Source organism: Vombatus ursinus, unplaced genomic scaffold (genome assembly GCF_900497805.2).
Source record: "Vombatus ursinus unplaced genomic scaffold, bare-nosed wombat genome assembly UNPS02014818.1, whole genome shotgun sequence".
In the NCBI taxonomy this organism is placed as follows: domain Eukaryota; kingdom Metazoa; phylum Chordata; class Mammalia; order Diprotodontia; family Vombatidae; genus Vombatus; species Vombatus ursinus.
The window spans coordinates 2,619,999-2,637,799 of record NW_020954596.1 but is presented as its reverse complement, the minus strand read 5'-3'; the positions used below and the strand labels follow the sequence as shown (position 1 = coordinate 2,637,799).

The 17,801-nt window shown below is 48.7% G+C and overlaps 1 protein-coding gene across 4 annotated transcripts in view; it reads right to left on the bottom strand.

Annotated features, from left to right (window-relative positions):
- The window catches only part of SLC4A11 (solute carrier family 4 member 11), a 38,739-nt gene that overhangs the window by 4,117 nt on the left and 16,821 nt on the right, over window positions 1-17,801 (bottom strand). For 3 of the 4 annotated variants that reach the window (XM_027836528.1, XM_027836529.1, XM_027836527.1), the window contains 12 exons: window positions 14,819-14,869; window positions 10,263-10,403; window positions 10,088-10,131; window positions 9,429-9,660; window positions 9,144-9,225; window positions 8,881-9,004; window positions 8,570-8,797; window positions 8,395-8,479; window positions 7,760-7,885; window positions 7,400-7,513; window positions 6,942-7,074; window positions 6,118-6,191 (listed from right to left, as the gene is read on the bottom strand). In XM_027836528.1, coding sequence (XP_027692329.1) covers window positions 6,118-6,191; window positions 6,942-7,074; window positions 7,400-7,513; window positions 7,760-7,885; window positions 8,395-8,479; window positions 8,570-8,797; window positions 8,881-9,004; window positions 9,144-9,225; window positions 9,429-9,660; window positions 10,088-10,131; window positions 10,263-10,403; window positions 14,819-14,852 — 1,417 coding nt within the window. In that variant the 5' untranslated portion in view covers window positions 14,853-14,869. Of the gene's footprint in view, window positions 1-6,117; window positions 6,192-6,941; window positions 7,075-7,399; window positions 7,514-7,759; window positions 7,886-8,394; window positions 8,480-8,569; window positions 8,798-8,880; window positions 9,005-9,143; window positions 9,226-9,428; window positions 9,661-10,087; window positions 10,132-10,262; window positions 10,404-14,818; window positions 14,870-17,391; window positions 17,495-17,801 lie in introns of those variants that run through there. The other variant, XM_027836530.1, reaches the window with a different exon arrangement.

Below are 17,801 nucleotides of genomic sequence, written 5' to 3'. Positions count from 1 at the left end.
CGAGCGCCACGCTCATGCACACACACACACAAATGTGAAGGAGAAGGCTTGGCTGGGTCAGGCAAGCTCAGCAGATACACCAGATGCTTGGGGAATCGTTTCCTGCAGAAGACAAAGGTCAGGACCAAACAACAGGAAACTCCAGTGGCACCGTCACATATGCACATGGTGGGAGGAAGAACTGCTGTGTAGGACCCTGGGGGATCTAGGACCCTGGTTCCATTTCCCTTCTGGGCCCTTAGTGGAAAGGGAGTGGCTGGAGCATTAGTCAGGAAAGCCACCACCTGGACATTCTGGGGTGTCAGATTCCCCACAATCCCCACACGGTCTTTTCTGTTGGGTCTCATCCCCACTCCCAAGTGAACCCTAAAAACCTGTGACTTGTCTCCCTCCCTCCCCACTTCCACCATGTTAGCCCATGGGCAACAAAAACACTCCTTTCCCAAAAAGGGCGAGTGGCTTCCTTGGGACACAGAGGGAGAGAAAAGGCCAGACAGTCAGGAAGGGAGCTCCCCAGGGGAAGGGGAAGGGCCATTTTGAGGCAATGGAAGGAAATGGGACAACAGCAGGCAGGTTGGAGGCCCACCGGAATCATAGAATTATCCCCCTCACACACCCAAGCTTCAGGTGAAAAGTTTGCTGTAATCATGGAGAACTTGACCTCCCAAGGCAGGCCATTCTCCCTTTGGATACTTCTACCATTAGGAAGTTTCTCCTCCATATACCGAAGCAAAATCAGCTTCCTTTCAGCTCCCTGGATCCTAGTGCTGTCCTCTGGGGCCAAGCAGAACAAGCTAAATTTTCTTCCACATTACAACCCTCTGAATATTTGAAGACAGCTAACATCTTCCCCCCACCCCCACCCCAGGCTAAGGGTTCCTCAATTCCTTCAACTGAGCCTCATTAGGCATAGTCTCCAATGCCTTCACTGGTCCTGGTCTCCTTCTTCTGGACCTGTTCAAGCCTGTGATGGCCTTCCTAAAGTGTGGAACCTCACTGTGTTCTGAACAGGGCCAACGACAGTGGGACTCCCAGCTTCTTTGCTGTGGATCCTATGACCCTCTTCCTACAGCATACAATTTCATTAACTTTTCTACTCATTTTGTCACACTTGTTGACTCATACCAAGCTTACAGTCCACTAAAACTCCTCCTAATATGGTGTCAAGGCACATATCCCTCACCCCATACATGTACAACGATTTTTTAAAATCCAAGCATACAACTTTCCCTTCTTCCTTAATTTAATCCTCCAGTATCATCGAATTAAACTCATCATTTATTGAGGTCATTTTAGATCCTTATTCTGTCATCCAACATGTAAACCGGCCCTCTATGTCATATGATCTACAACTTTGCTAAGTCTGCTATCTTTGTAATTATCCAGGTCATTGATTAGAATATTGAAAAGCACAGGCAAGAACAGCTCCTGGGGGCCCAGCTTAAGAGACCTCAAGGGAGCATCTTAAGAGATGCTCAATGGGTTCTAGCATTCAAGGAGTCATACATTTCCCCAACATTTCCCAATCTCTCCATCTTGTCCACAAAGATATCATCAGAGATTCTGGGGTGGTTTAGGTTTTTTTTCTGAAGTCCAGAAAATAGACTCTTGTTGCCTACCACACTTTGCTGACTCAACTCTAGTAATCCTGTTCCTAACTAGTCTACTACAAGTGGTTTGTAGTGACCATACGCTGGCTCTTTTTGGCCTTAATGGCCTGCATGCTCACACACCATCCTTTTAATAATCCATTATGACATTTTGCCAACACACCTTTCAGGCTGTCTGACTTCTGTCTCTTACTCTATCTACATGCCTTACCACAGGAATGACCATCAAGTTCATTGGCCTGTAGTCTGAAGAATTGATTGACTCCTTTTTCAAACTCAGGAAGTTTATCTATCTGTCAAGTTTTCTCTCAAAGATCACCAACAAAGGTTCAGCATTCCTATCTGCCATTTCTTTCAGGATCTCAGACGTGGTTGGTGTAGGGGCCTAGTGACTTGAATTCACTGAGGGCAGGAAGGAGTTCTCCTACTGTCCCTTCACTTATACCGGGTTTCAATTCCCTGTTATTCATTTTTGTCCTATTCTTTCCAGTCTGCACAGAAGAAAGCAGAAGTAAGAGACACGTCCAATGGTTCTGGCTTCGTTCTCATCCACCTCATTGCTTCCGAGTTCTTTTGGTGCCTAACACAGCTTAAAAAACCAGCCCTTTTGCAGGGAGGGCCTTAGTCCTCATCACTCATTAGACTTTTTCCAAGTTTTAACAGTGTCATTGGTATTCTCATAGGTCCCCAACCCTCTTTGTATTGCTCCTAGGTTACTTGTTCCTCCTCTAATTGGAGGCGCTTTTCGTTTTAAAATCTGAGTTCACGGGGGCAGCAAGGTAGCCCAGTGGATAGAGCTCCGGCCCTGGAGTCAGGAGGACCAGAGTTCAAATCCAGCCTCAGACACATAACACTTACTAGTGGTATGACCCTGTGCAAGTGTGACCCTGGGCAAGTCACTTAACCCCATTGCCTAGCCAAAAAAAAAAAAAATCTGAGCTCATCAGAGAGCTACCTGTTGCAGCCGTATCAATCTCTTTAGATCACTCGGCTTAGTTTCCCTTAGCTGCATCATTTGTGTTTACATCTTTAGGATTTTGATCTTGAGAATCTCATCTCCCTCTTCAGTTATCTTCCTTTTTCAATATTCAAACAAATGAATTCTAGTTAGGGGCTGGTAAATATTTAACAACCGGCTCCCTGAAGAAGAAAAAAATTGTACTCACCTCACACTTTTAAGTTTAATTTGCATAATTAACATTTTCTCCATCACTTTCTTAAGTCTAGAGACAATCAACAAAACAACAAGCCAAGCCCTGAACTGTACCATTTGCTGTTATCCAACGTATAAATGCTCACACTGAAAATTTAACAACTGGCTGTCGCGAGCCAGTTTGAGCTGGCTTCGTACACTTATGATTCTACCTATCTTTTCCCTTAACCTCTTAAAATTTGTTCTTCTTAAAAATAAATAAGTTTTTCTTAAACCATAGTATGGCATGTGAAGGCCACATGCCGTACTATGCTTGGCATTTCCCTTCTTATCTATTATAATCATGGCTCAAATTTCTACAGTTGTTTAAGGGTTTTAAATGCTTTTTCTTCATGACAATCCCATGAAAACAGATGGTGAAGGCATTATTAGGCCCATTTTTACTGGGAAGAACACTGCAGAAGTGACTTTGCTAGGGTCATACAAGAAGGGTCGGAGTGGGGAGTCAAACCTGGGTGTCTTAATCCAAGCCTGTGGGTGTCATCACTAAGCATACTACCTCTCGCGTCTCTTCGTCTCAGAGATGGTGGGGTCCCTGCCTCCCAAAGCTTGTCGCTTTCACTTCTCTTTCTGGCTCTTCCTCATTGGTCAGAATCAGGCAGCTCTCTCTCAGGACATTTTAAAAAATGAAACTGTCAGCAGGGAAAGACAAGAGCTTATCCACTGCTCTATTTTTAGCTGACACAAATGATACAGAAAAAAGAAGTTAAGCCAAGTGATCTAAACAGATTGATACGGCTGCAACAGGTAGCTCTCTGCTGAGCTCAGATTTTAAAAAGAAAAGTATATCCAGTGGAAACAGGGACAAGTCACCTAGGATTGAGACAAAGAGGGATAACATTAATGCTGCAAAACATTTTTAGTGTGCATATCTATGTGAATGTCCGTTTGACAGACGTCTGTACTCTTGACAGTATCCTCTCAATTTCTTTATGAGATCTGTTCCTTGGAATAAGGGGTTCCATTCCATTGCCACATTCTAGTCAAGAATCATCTATTGCATCTTAGTGATACCTTATTATTAGCTTGTGTTGACCTTTTGCCTTCTGGTTTCTAGTTCTCTTCCTTTCTTGCCCATAGTCCATACATCAGCACAGAATCCTTTTTGTTGTTGCTTCCTACCATTCTTGCCCCTCCCCGTCTCTCTGTGCACTCTGCCACCACCATAGTGGAAGTCCCCATTCTCTCTTACTTGGAATACTGCAATAGTCTCCACAGCTCCCTCCCGGCCTTCCTTGCACACTACCAGATCTCCCTATTGCACAGCCAGAGACCTGCCATGGCTCCTCACTGTCCGTCATATGTACTAGGAGGGATACAACATGTATCCAAATACTAGATTACAGTTATCCCTTCCTCATTGCGACTTTCCCCATTGAGGTTTTTATATATTGTGGATCGGCATAAGAAATTAAATTAAATAGAATTTTGGGGGGAGTTTTGTGGAAACCACACATGACACTGAGCATGACCAAACAGATGACCAAATACTTAACCTGGATTTTACAATAAGGTTCTGTAAACACCCCATAAAAGAAAAAGAAAAAAAATTTAGATTTCTTCTGTGGTATGAAGGGAAAACCAAAAACTTTTATGCAGATTTTCCAGACAACGGGGGCGCTGTACCCCCCCCCCCGTGATGTGGAATGGCTAGCTGTACAAACTCTTTGAGGCCAGAGCCTGTTTCAGCTTTCAGTACCCTGCACATTTTCAGATACTTAAGGATCTGTGTTCTGATTGGTTTAGGTATGCCCTTGACTGGTGCAAACAGAAGCTGCTGCCTCTGCCCTCATCCTTTCGTATTACTCTAGCTCCTCCAGGGTGTAGTGTCGTTCAGAACCACCACGAGCACGTTGGCTTGTGGGTCACTGAACAAAGATTGCTTGTCCAGAGGAACAGTTACATTCCTATTTATGGGAGTCTAAGAACTGAGTGATTCCCCGCATCCTCTGCCTCCTTTGCCATGCTTCAGGGCCAGCACAGGACTAAAAGACATTTTCTGTGTCTGTTCACTTCGTGACCAAACAAATTCATTAACAGTCCCTGGTGAGAAGCTCCTTTGAACTGAAGATACAGTCACTGAGCCCATGATCCAACTTCTGCAGGACAGCTCTGTCCCCTCCTAGATGGCTCAGGGGATAAAGTGCTGGGCCTGGAGCAGGAAGACCTAAGTTCAAATCTGCCTCAGACCTCTTATTAGCAGTGTGATCCTGACAACCTAGCCCCAATCCACCTTTCCAGCCTTATTACGTATTACTCCCCTTCCCTCCTGCATTTGATGGTCCAACCGCACTGGCCTTCTTGCCCTGCTGCATCCATCACCTGCCATCTCCCATGTCTGCCCTGGCTGTGCCCCATGCCTGGAACGGCCACCTCCTCATCTCTGCCTCCCAGAATCCCGTGCTTCTTTCACTAATCACCTCCAGTCCCCACTTATCCATGAAGCAGTGCCTTCCTCTCTCCCCAGATCACCTTGTCTTTATTTTTTACATGCTTACTTAAGCACATAACAGAAGGACAGAATGAAAGCACCAGCTCCTTGGAAGCATGGATGGTTTCATTGTGGTTTTGTTTTTGTTTTTGCCCAGTGCCTGGCATACAGTACGCACATAATAAATGCTCGCTGATTGATTCCAGCTAGGCAGTACCTGCCAGAGTTTGCTGTCTCCTGGCATAAACTTCGAGAGTCCACTTTGTGCTAAGTCATTCAAGGAGATCTTTCATGGAATGGGCAGCTTTTACAAAACACAGTAGGCATTTCATAACTATTTGTCAAATTGAATGGAAGAGATTCTAAACTCCTCTGTGCACAATCTGAAGCCCTCCAAAACCTAGTTTTGGACTCTCTTTCCAGGCTTGCTCTCATTGTTTCATGCAGACAGGAGCGTAGCGCTGTCCTGCATGCAGGCTGGGCATGTTCCCGCCTACCTACCTTCGCCCAGCCTGTTGTCACTGCCCACAGTGCCTTCCCTGGTGTCATCTAGGCCTGGCTGAATCTTGCTCCCCCTTCTAGACCCAGTTCAATTCCCAATTCTCTGTGAAACCTTCCCTGGATTCTCCAGCCTACACTTATCTCTTGTTCCTATGAATGGAAGGCATTAGAGGAGAATGCCCTGCTCATCTCTGACTCTTCTCTCTGTGGGTCTCGTCCTCTTTAGACTCTGTGTTTTCTTAGGGGAGGGCCTGGGTCTGCTGCTTCTCCATCTCCCTGATGGAATGCCAAGAGTGGTGGGGGTTGGGGCAAAGAAAAGTGAGGATGGGAGGACAAAGGGCAAGAGCCGCATCAGGACTTACTTTTGACCATGCCCTTGACAGCATCCAGCACAAACGTGATGGAGATGAAGAGTGCAATGATTTCCTCCGTTGATCTAGGAGCAAGAACATCCATCCTGAGTACCAGCCTATTCTTTTCATCACCTCCATGCCACAAACAAGCCAGTCTCTGCCAGGAGTCCTTCTAGGACTGACCCAAATCATAAAAGCTGCCACTGATATGGTGCTTTATGGTTGGCAAAATGCCTCACACACCTTGTCTTCTTGGATGCTCACAATATCCCTTGGACACAGGTGCTCTAGGCATTATTATCCACGTTTGACAGATGAGGAAACTGAGGCTTGGCGATGTTAAGTGACGTGACCATGTTTACATAGCTAGAAGTGCTGGAGAAAGGATCTGAGCCCAGGTTCTCCTGCCTTCTCTCTACCTGCTCTGGCCCTGCCCCATCTTTGTCTTTACTGGGGCATGTGTGTGTGTCTGGGGGAGAGTTAGCTCACTTGGAACAGGAGGCAGAACCTGCCTGCCTGCATGGCTAGCTCAGCTTAGATGAGATCACATACATAGGCCATCACTGCCCTGCATGGTCAGTCCATGACTTGGCCTGAGCTCCCTTACACTGGACCCCACTGAGACTCTTTAGAAGTGCTAGATCTGGAGAAGATATTAATCCCAGGGTTCTCCTTCTCCCCCAGGGACCCTGACCACCCTTTCTATCCCCTACAGTCAGGAGACCTGGGATGCAGGCCTGATTCTAACACTGTCAGCAGTGTGGAAGCTCGAAGCAGCTTAGGTGGGGACAGCAGAAGATGGGGAAGCAGCCAGGGCACAGGGACCACACTACCTCTTAAAAACCTTCATGAGAAGGCTCAAGTTGAAGATGGCATAGACCGCCAGGAAGAAACTGTTCCACAGCCCAGTCCAGGCATAGAAGGCGTGAAAATCCAGGTGGTAGTCATCACAAATGCCACGAATCACTGAGAAAGGAATGACCAAAAGGGCCAATGGCAAAGAAGAGATGGGATGCTAAGGGAAGTCAGGCCCACAGGAGATGGAGGAAGGGGCTGTCCGTTAAGTGCGAACTCCTGGCCTAGAGAAGAGCTTTCCCCTGACTCCCGGCCCAATCTAGGTATAAGGTCTTCTAGAAAGGACGAAGAGTCTGGCTCTGGGGGACGGGATAGAAGTGCCAATATTTAGGGTCTCCTGTATGTGTCCCAGAGCCAAAGGACCTCCTTTCTAATCCACTGGACCCTGGAAGAGAGCATGATCTAGTCTGAAAGGGGGTTGGGGGGCATCACTGACCATGTATGTAGAGGGCCAGTGGTGCGGTGGTGAGCAGCACCACCAAGGGCTGTCCTGCAAACAGTGCATACAGGAGGCCGCCAATGCTCTGGCCAGCAATCGTCTTCTTCACATCTGGAAAGACAGAAACCAAGCAAGCAACAGACTGACAGGGCACCTCTGGGAAGGTGGGGAAGATGGGTGAGCTGGGGCCTCAGGTTATCTCACAGGGATTCCTCCAGGCTTTGGGCAGGGATTATTTCCAAGACCCTAAGCCTGGATACTCTATAGGCAAAAACTGGATACTCTCTGGCAAAGACCCTGAGATGATACTCCACAGAAAGAGGTCTGTGGAGTCCCTCCACCAGAACCCCAACTCACCAATGACTCCCTTTGTGTTCTCATCATTGAGGGAACCAAAGGCAATGGTTGGCAAGAGACAGGCAAAGTAGAGAAAGATCGTTGTGGTGAAGTACTTCCCCAAAGATTTGTTGTTTCCTATCACACCTGGTGGGGTGAAAGTGTGTGGAGAAGAGGTCAAAGGTCAAATCAACCCTGCTCTGGGAAGACTGTAGCTAAATGGGGGCCATGTGACCTCAACACACAAATGCTGTGCCCATGGTAAGAGTGATTATAAAGAAAATGATGACGACGACGACGACATCTGACATTTATACGGCGATTTGAGGGTTACAAAGTAATTTACATATACTATCTCTGCTTCTTACAACTGCCCTATGAGGTAGTTAGTACCCTATTTTACAGGTGAACAAAATGAGGCTCAAAGAGGTTTAATGATTTTGCCCACAGTCACATCATTAGGATCAGAGGCAGGATTTGAACCCAAGTCTCTTTAGAGAATCCAGTAACCCCTATAGTAGGCACGGGTGAGGGGCAGCCACAGCCTGAGTCTCTGGTACCAAATTTTCTCTCTCGATCAAGGCCTCCTTGTGATAGGTGCTAAGTTCAGCTCCTGCCTTGGAACAGTCCTACCCCTGCCCCACACACATACTTACCATCCGTGAAGTCCAGAGCATACACAGGAAAACGCCTGGCGATGTCGTCCATGATTCCTTTCCCCAGTCGTAGGAAGTTATGACACTGGTGGGAAGTTAAAGGCAGGGCAAATTGGTCCAGAGGGAGCCCCGGGGCCAAGGGCCCCTTCCAGACCAAAGCCCTCTCCCTACTCACCTGCAAGTCTTTTGTTCCATGCGGCCGAGGCCGCGCCGGGGTGTAGATTTCACCTTCTGAGATCACTGCGGATCGTGGTTTGATAACAGTGAGTAGGTGTCTCTGTTGCATCAGGGCCTCCTTGAATTCCTCCGTGGTGCGCGCCTCCAGTAGCCGAAGGCGAAAGGTGATGTCCGAGAACATGGTCGCAAATGTCCGTGCCACTTCAGTAGCCGTCTTCGTGCTTTTCTGGGGTGCCAGGGCAGGTCAGAAGGGGGACTGGCACCCAGCCCTTCCCCACTGGCAGAGAGAGCCCTGCTAAGGTCACTCACCGACTTGGGGGGTGCCATCACCAGGATCACAAACCGCACCTCACATGAATTCTCACCCCAGTTCTGGGGCCGCTCTAAGCGGCTGATGCACACGTGGCGCCGCTGCAGTGACTTGATGTTACAGCTGGGGTTGGGGGAAAGACATGGATCCTATTACCCACCAGGCAAAGCTGGCCAGGCTGCCTCCTGGCTATTTGTAGCCTCTGGGTGTGCCAGGCCTGGAGAGGAGGTGGTGTGACCTAGGGGAGACTCATGGTACTCACATGATGCAAAGCCAGGACTGCTGGTACTGAATCCCAGTAACAGTGGCTGTGACTCCTTGGATTATATCAGAGAGGAGGTGAACTGAGGAGAGTGGTGGAGGGGGAGTAAGAAGGGAGCAGAAACAAGCCTCTAACCTCATCCCCATCCAGGGTTACACGTCCCCCCACCCTCCATCCCTCTGTGTTTCTCCCAGGCTGGAAAAGAGAAGTGCGGGTGCGGGCAGGAAGTTGGGGACCCTGAAACCTCAGGAGGCAGGGAGTTGGGGGGGTGTCCCTGGCAGTCACCAGTGCCCTCTCGAGGAGTCCCCGCATCAGTGAAGAGGGTTGCCATGATCCGCTCGAAGTTGAAGCCAGGTTCGGCATTGCTTGGGTCCTGGCAAAAATGACGCAGCATCTCACACAGAACATCATCCAGCGATGTGGCCGTCTCATCCAAGATGATGCTGGCCCGGGCCAGGAAGCTGTCCAGGTCACGGTGGGCTCGGATCTCCTCCTCAAAGTTCTTTAACTTCAGGTACTGGGGAGCCATGAAATCCAGCAAACAAGGGGACACACGAGAAGAGAGAGAAATGGGGACACGCAGACAGACACACAGGCCAGCGAGGTCGACCCACCCACACAGGCAGACACCTGTGGACACACAAGGGTGGCAAGCAAAACTCCAACTTTTCCTCCCTTTGCCTAAATCCAGCTGAAAACATTCCTCCTCTAATCTGATAGCTCTGCTGAAGCATGCCCATAATGCTCTGCTCCAAACCCCCAATTCAAGAGCTCTGTCTCTCCTCGTTTTCTCTCCATGTCCCAACACTCGCCCACCTAAAACGAACCTGGGGCTGGGGAATGTAAATGGAGATGGGGGTAGGAAGCAGGGACCCCTGGGCCCTGCTGAGAACCATGACACCCTAACACCTCCCATTCCTGGAGCTACCCCTGGAACAACTCACCTTTCTGGAGGTGTGCAGGAGCACGCAGCCTGATCTATCATCCTCTGTTGGAGAGAAGAAGGAAGGGTGGCCGGGGCTCCCAGCACAGGGGCTCACCAAGGCCCTTCAGACTGGGAGCTTCTCAAGGCTGGGACCATGTGCCCCCCTACCTCCCCAGACCCCAGTCTGCCCATACCACTCAGGTTAGCCTGCATGTCCAGGTTGAAGTTGACAAAAAACCGGATGCTTTCTCCAGACACGATGGAAGAGTTGACCGTGTCAAACAGCTCTTCCTCCATTCCCTCAGTACCATCCTCGGTGTCACACTTGAGGTAGCCTAGAGGGAGATACACACACCCACACAGGTCAGTAGGAGCTGAGGCACAGACACGGAGAGTGGGCACAGAGATAGATAATACAGACTCAAACGGACCGACTGATGGAGACAGACACAGAGACACAACCACATGGACACAGAGCTTTGGTGGGCTTTGGCGGCAGTTACCTATGGGAAGCAGCAGAGGCCTGAGGCTAGGGGGAATGACTATTCCTAGAGCATTTACAGCTCTTCTATGAAGTGTGTGTGCGTGTGTGTGTGTGTGTGTGTGTGTGTGTGTGGCGGAGTATGCTGAGGGAAAAGAATTCATTCTGAACATCTTCCCCCCACCAAAGAGCAAACGTTCCAATTACTGAGGGAAACGGGGACTCAAAGATGCAGAGACAATACTAAAGACAGAGGGATTCCGAGATGGAGAGATGAAAGAGATGGGTCTGGGGTTGGTGGGCTGAGGATGGGTGGGGTGGTAGGGAGGAAAAGGCAACGTGGTACAATGCATCAGGAAGGACATTGAATTTAAGGTGAAGAGACCTGAGTTCCAGTCTCAGCCCGGCCACTGAAACAATAGTATATCCAATCCCCTCCTGGGCAAAGGGGGGTGTGGGAGGGGGAGGGTAGAGGAAGGTGTTAGTTTTCTGTGAAGTTGAGAAGCTTAAATCAGACAGTATCTAAGGATGCTTTCAATTGTCAGATTGGGCAGAGAGAACCTGTCCTGATCTATGACATGGTTGGAGGGATCAACAGATAGAGAGGTGACAGGAGGGCCACAAAGATACAGTGACCCATCCTAGAGGACTGATGAAGGACCTCCCACTGGCTCCCATCTTGTCCTTGCTATAATGGACCCCTTCCACCCTAGGTAAGAAAGAGCCTGGAGTTAGGGAAAGGGTCCTGGGGAGCCCCCTTTGGCCTCCCTCCATCTGCCACATTGGAGGGAGGAGGACAGAACTCTCATTTTCCCCTTTATCCTCACCTCCTAAATGATGCCTCTTCCTCCTCCTGGATTCCTCCTTTCTTTTTTCCTCTGTGACAGAGGAGGAGGATGTGGAATAAGGCAATGAAAAGTGAAGCTGGGGCCATGCCTCCAGGGGAGAGGTTGGCAGGCTCTGGTTCCCTAAGGAACATGGATTAAACTTCCTAATGCACAGTTTGGATCATGTCAGCCCCTGTCTACAGAGTTTCCATACTTTCCCTTTGCCTAACCAATCTCCCATTCATTCTCCCTGACCAGGATGTGGGGTCCTCCAACTGGTCCCAACTTCAGCCTCCAGCTTATCTCCCATAGTTGCCCTACATGCACTCTCCACTCCAGCCCCGTGGCTGGACTTCAATTGCATATGCCAGGTTCATGCCAGTTTTCAAGCCTTTGCTCCTGTTGCCCTTCCCTGGCACCATACCATCCTCACTTTTCTCTGTACCCCTTCCTCCAGGAAGCATTTCCTGATCTTTCCAGAACTTAATGACGTCCTCTGTCTTTGACTAGGTGTCTCTGATGCCCCAGGGCCTTCCTGAATTCCACTTCAGTCCAATTTCTATCGGCGGATACTGGCATCGTGCATTCTAGCACTAGACTGCACCATAACTGTCCTGTTCTACTCTCTTCCCCCTATTTCTGAGTTCTGTCCCCTGTCCCAGTGGTGAGCCCATCTCCTGTCTTTGTTCCAGACTCTCTCCTTCCTTCTCTCTCTCTTTCTCTCTCCCTTTCCCTCTGTCTCAGTGCAGCAGGAACCGCAGGAGGGTTTGGGGTGACCTGGAATTGCCCTGAACTGAGGAAGACACCACAATAAACCGATTTCTCCCTCTTGTATTGGCTCTCCCCTATTCGCTCACTGATGGGGGGGGTAGGGAGAATGACTCACACTGACTCATTTCCCACTCACCCAAGTATATTTCCTCTCCACATCTCACTACCAGTGCTGTCTCTCTCCCAAGGCTCAGGTCCAACAAGGAACTCTGGGGCCTATCTTTGGGATCTGAGGGGTCCATGAAACTATCTCCTCACTAGGGCACTTGCCCCAGTGACCTCTGGGGTCTCTGACTAGTCATCCACTGTCCCCAATCACATAAACTCAAACTCTAAACTAGAAAGCTCTCTGCATCTAAACCCCCAAGACAGAGATCTCCTACTGTATGAGCCCAAGTCCTGATTCCTCAACTCTTCTTCCTCCCCTTCCGACCATACCTTCTCTCTTCTCCTCCCCTCTCCTCCCTCCCTTCCCTCCATCATCTCCTTAATGCTTCATCCCTCTCACCTCCCTCCTTCCCCTGGAGCCTCTCCTCTTGCTCTCAGTCATCTCTTAGGAAGTCCTCAACTCTCCCTGTCTCTTGACCTCAGGGCCCAAAGAAGAGGTAGGCTAGGTCCTCACTCTCACCATTGTTCTCAGATGACCATGCTTTTTTTTTTTTTTTGGCTTAGACTGACCTCTCCTCATCCTCCCATCCCTGGCTACTGGCCTCCAGGATACTCTCACAATCCCAGAATTAGAAGGGATCTCAGAAGTAATCTTGTTTAATCATAACCTCTTCTGCCTTCTCCCATGAATCTACCCCTGACTCAGTATCCTAGACACTCCAACTCTCAGCCTTATCCCCATCATCAATAACACTGAGGACACCAATACCCTATCAACACGAATTCTCTTAGAGCCCCTTTTGGCTCTAAGTCTTCATCTCCACCCATGCCAGCCATATGTTGGCATGATCATACCCTGGATGACACTAGGACATGGCCCTGCTTAGTGACTAGTCAATGGAAAGTCTCCCAGACTGACAGAATGACTCACTGCCTGACTGAATGTCCGATGAACTGCCTGGTAAATTGACTGGCTGACTGGTGGCTCTCCTGACCGATGAAACGCTCTCAGACTGATGGACCAAGTCATTGGTAGAGGACCTCATTGATGAACTGCATGACAAATGAACTGGTTCACTGACAGATCGTCTGACGGAAAGATTAGCAAATTGACAGGGCAAATCCCAGGCAGACTGCCTAACAGGTGAATTGACTTATGAAGGGATTGGTTGGCTAATAGACCACTTGACTAATGGATTGCTTGACCGGTAGACCACCTGATTGATGAAACTGCCTGGAAGACTGTTGGTTTCTCCCTCCAAGGGCATAAAAAAGTGAATGGTGGGTTCTGCTCCACGTCCCATGATAGGAGGGAACTAGAGACACTGGAGGAGGGGGAGTAAGTCTGTGTAACTGTGGCGACCCTGAAATTTTTGTTCTTGGTCCGGCAAGTCATTGGGGTCCATGTCTGTAAGAAGGCCAAGCTCTAGGGGATAAGTGGGTGAGGGCAAACTAGATTTCCCTGAAGGCACTAGGCCCAGCTCTAGGTGAGCAGCTAGGTGGCATAGTGTATAGAATGCTGGGTCTGGAGTCAAGAAGACTTGATTTCAAATCCAGCCTCAGATACTTCCTAGCTGTGTGACCATGGGCAAGTCACTTAACCTCTCTTTGTCTGTTTTTTCCACTGTAAAATGGAGATAATATAGCACCTATCTTGCAGAGTTTGTTGTGAGGATCAAATAGTTAATATCTGTAAAGCACCTAGTACAGTGTGTGGCGCATAGTAGGTGCTACAGAAATGCTTGTTCCCTTTTCTTCTATGAGTACCTAAGGAGAGGAGGAAGACCTACATATCCAAGGCAGATGGATATTTCCAGCCCTGGTGAATGGGTAGTTCCCCCCTGGGTTGGAGGGAAGGAGCTAGAAGAGGGAGGAACCAAGGGATAAGGATCTGGCAAAAAAGCCTGTCTCCTCAGGGCTAGTGAGTCTCATTCCTGATGACAGTTAAGGAGGGCCCCCTTTGTGCCTCAGTCAGTACACCCTCTCCCACTGGGCCCAGCTTTTGTGGAAGGAGCAGAAAACTATAGATCCCATCTTACCAGCTATTACCTAGAGAGGATAGCATACCCAAGACTGCACAGAAAAGACAGCAACAAGATATTGGGAATGGTACACTCCATCTTCTCCACCCCAACCCACAGGCTAGGGCAAGGACCAGCAAAACCCAGGGTTTCATAAAAGGAAAACCTTCTTCCCTGGGAATACACAGCAACAGCTTCCAATGACAGAAAGACAGCAAAGCAGGCAGAGAGACAGAGTGAGATAGACAGATAAACGGAGAGACAGAAAGGGACAGAGGGACAAAGAAAGACAAGGACACAGACAGACAGGCATAGGCAGAGACAGGGAGATGGGCAGAAAGACACAGCCAGAGACAGGGAGATAGCATATGGGAAAGACAGAAGGAGAGCCAGATAAGCCGAAAGGCTGAGACAGACAGACAAGCAGAGCCTTAGTCTGTCAGATGGTTAATAATGGCACAAATAAACTGCAGGAGTGCTCAGACATACAGACAGAGCAGGTAGGCAGACAGACAAAGCATTCCTTGGCTTTATGGTCCTACCAGTTTCTTCAAAGAAGTATCCATTCCGAGCCATAGCTGCAGGTGGGGTCTCTACAAAGAAAAGAAAAAGAGGATCAACAGGAAATCTGAGCGGCCATCTTATCCCAGTTGATCCCAGGTGGGGATGCCATGGAGGCCTCCAGGCTGCTCTTTTCTTAACCCTGTTTCCTACCCTCTGGAACCTTAGAGACACCTCAGCCAGGTAGAGCACATACCCATTCTTTGTGTGAAACCAGGATTAATAGGCATTTCCTACTTCTCCGAAAGAGAACAGGGCGCTCTCCCCTAGTTAAAAGGCACCCCCAGCCCTATTCTCTCTGGGTTCAAATCAAGGACCTTACTCCAGCCCAGACAGTATAACTGTGACAAGACCAGGTGCTGACACAAGTCCTGGAAGATTGAGAACTATAGAATTCAAGGCCATCCAGACCAGGATAGGTATAACCAAGGGCTGTCCCCAGGATACAATGGCAAAGAGGAAGGCCTTTCTTGGTCAGTGTCTTCCTCCAGATTGGGGCGTGTCTCTTCCCTAGCTTTTGGATAAGTCTTCTCCCTCCACCAACTCCTCCTTTCCTTCCTCTCCCCGCCCCGCAACTCCACCCCTTTAAGATTGGGCTCTCTCTGAGGGGCAGAGATGGAGAAGAAAATTTCTCCTTCTTCCCTTTGTCTCAAGGTTGGGGTGGAAGTGGAGGTGGGCAAACATATTAAATTCTTTGGGTTTCTGCTGTCTCTGGGAGTACAGTATAGGAGGTCACATTCTCTGGATGTCTCTCTCCCAGGGTTAATAACAATTCTCAGAACAGGAAGGGGGGAGTGAGATCCTGAATAAGTGAAGGCCATGGGGGGAGGGTGCTGCAGCCCCCATTTCTACCCTTCCTACTAGCAGAATTCAGTGCACCTTATGGGGGGAGGGGAGTGTTGCAACATCAGATAGCAATAATCAATGGCTTGTACCTCTGCTCAAACTGAGGGTACACACACACACACACACACAGATACACACAAAGCATCGCTTCAAAAATCAGTCCTTTCCACACTCACAGAGCTGTCCATTTACAGAGCCAGGCACATAGCCTTCCTCAAGAAAGGGCTTGTGTCTTTGTACTATTCTCCAAGGGTTTCAACATGTTTTTGAGGTATGGAAGGATTGTCTGTACCTATTTGTATTTCTGGGATTTTCATTTTCCCTTTTGTTCCTATCATTTAAGGGAAGGGGGGATTATTTGGCAAATTAGTGATTAGTAAAAATCTGATTTCAAAGGCTACTTTCCCACCTGGAAGAATCCAAGACCCATTACAGCCAGCTGGGTGACTGGGAAGCCCCGAGAAAAATTCAAGCAATCACACTGAAGGGAAAAGGAGTAGCACCTAATTGATCTATTATTTCCCATCAAGAAGGGTGTAAGGAGAAGGGGGATAGGTTGTCCTTTGGGGAAGGGAGAGTGGAACAAGGGCTATGTACACTCAACTGATAGATTAAGAAAATAAGGCTTGGCATAGGAAAAAGGGAAGGTGAGTGGTAGGAGGCAGGATACACTGACCACACACCAACTAGAGTGGGGAGCAAGAGGAAAAGAAAGGGCTGACCAGCCTCTTGCAGACAAGATGTAGCATACTAAAGTTTTCTCAGTATCATTGGGCATGGGAGATTGAGAACTGGGCCCTAAACATGTGATAGGGTAGGATGCTCCGACCCTGAGCAAACTGGGCCAGCAGGCAGGGAGGGGACAGCAGGAAGCAGAAAGTGTGTCCTTTCCCTAATCAATCACCCATTGTGGGGTAAAAACTTGGGGGCAGCTAGGTGGCGAAGTGGATGGAGCACCGGCCCTGAAGTCAGGAGTACCTCAGTTCAAATCCAGCCTCCGACCAAACACTTGACACTTACTAGCTGTGTGACCCTGGGCAAGTCACTTAACCCCAAATGCCTCACAAAAAAAAAAAACAAAACCACAAAAAAAAAACCTTAAGCAAACAAAACAGAGGTAACAGACAGAAACTAAGGCAAGTCCCAGCTCAGAATTAGTTTCCAGTATTAATCCCTGGCACAAATCTATAGATATATCTCTAACATCCAAAGCTGGTGTTAGTTAGCATGTGTCTTTGCCAAACATACACTCACAGAATTAACTGTTCCCCTCAGCTCCCCAAACTTTGCCCCAGGCCCTGCCAGTTCTAACTCCAATCTCAGTTCCTGTTCTAGTTCTAGACCCTAACCCTGTCTACAGCACCATATGGTCATAGGATGTAGAGCAGGAAAAGACCTTTAAAGAAGATCTTGTTCCACCCATTTTATAGATAAGGAAACTGAGTCCTAGAGGGGTCATACAATTTGTTCAGATAGTAAGTCACAGAGAATGGATTGAAATCCAGCTCCTCTCTTCTTTCCATTATGCCACACTGTATCCTGTTTTCCTTCACCCCAATTCCCCAGATCTCTGGCCCCCAGTCTGCCACCTGTTTACACACCACACTCGCTCCCTTCATCTGTTCTCCAGACCTCCTCTACATGCTTATACATCTACTCCTTCTGCCACTCATTCTCCAAGCCTCTGCTCCTAAGGTAGCCGCCTCACCACAATCTGGCTGCTGGCTTCCACCTCAGTCCCATCATTCAGTCTCTAGATCCTCTCCCAGCTCACCACTCCCAAGATCAATGGGATTCTCAGATGACTGCTCACTGGAGTGAGTACCTCTTCCTCTCTGCACTGCCTGCCTCCAGGACTTATGCATTTGTGGTTGGAAGCTCGTGGGGTTGAAGATTTCTATCCTACCTCCCCCCATCCTGCCACCCAGTCCTAGGGGCGGGTCTGTGTGTGTGCATCTCTAAATCTATGCGTGGGCGGCATGGGCTGGGTAAGCCTGCAGTAAGCTGTGTTGTGATGCCTCTGTGTGTGTGTGTGTGTGTGTGGTCCATTCTGTCTGTGAGTGGGCATGTCTTTGGTGTGTATGATAAATGCAGACTGTGTGTCTGGGTGTTGTGATG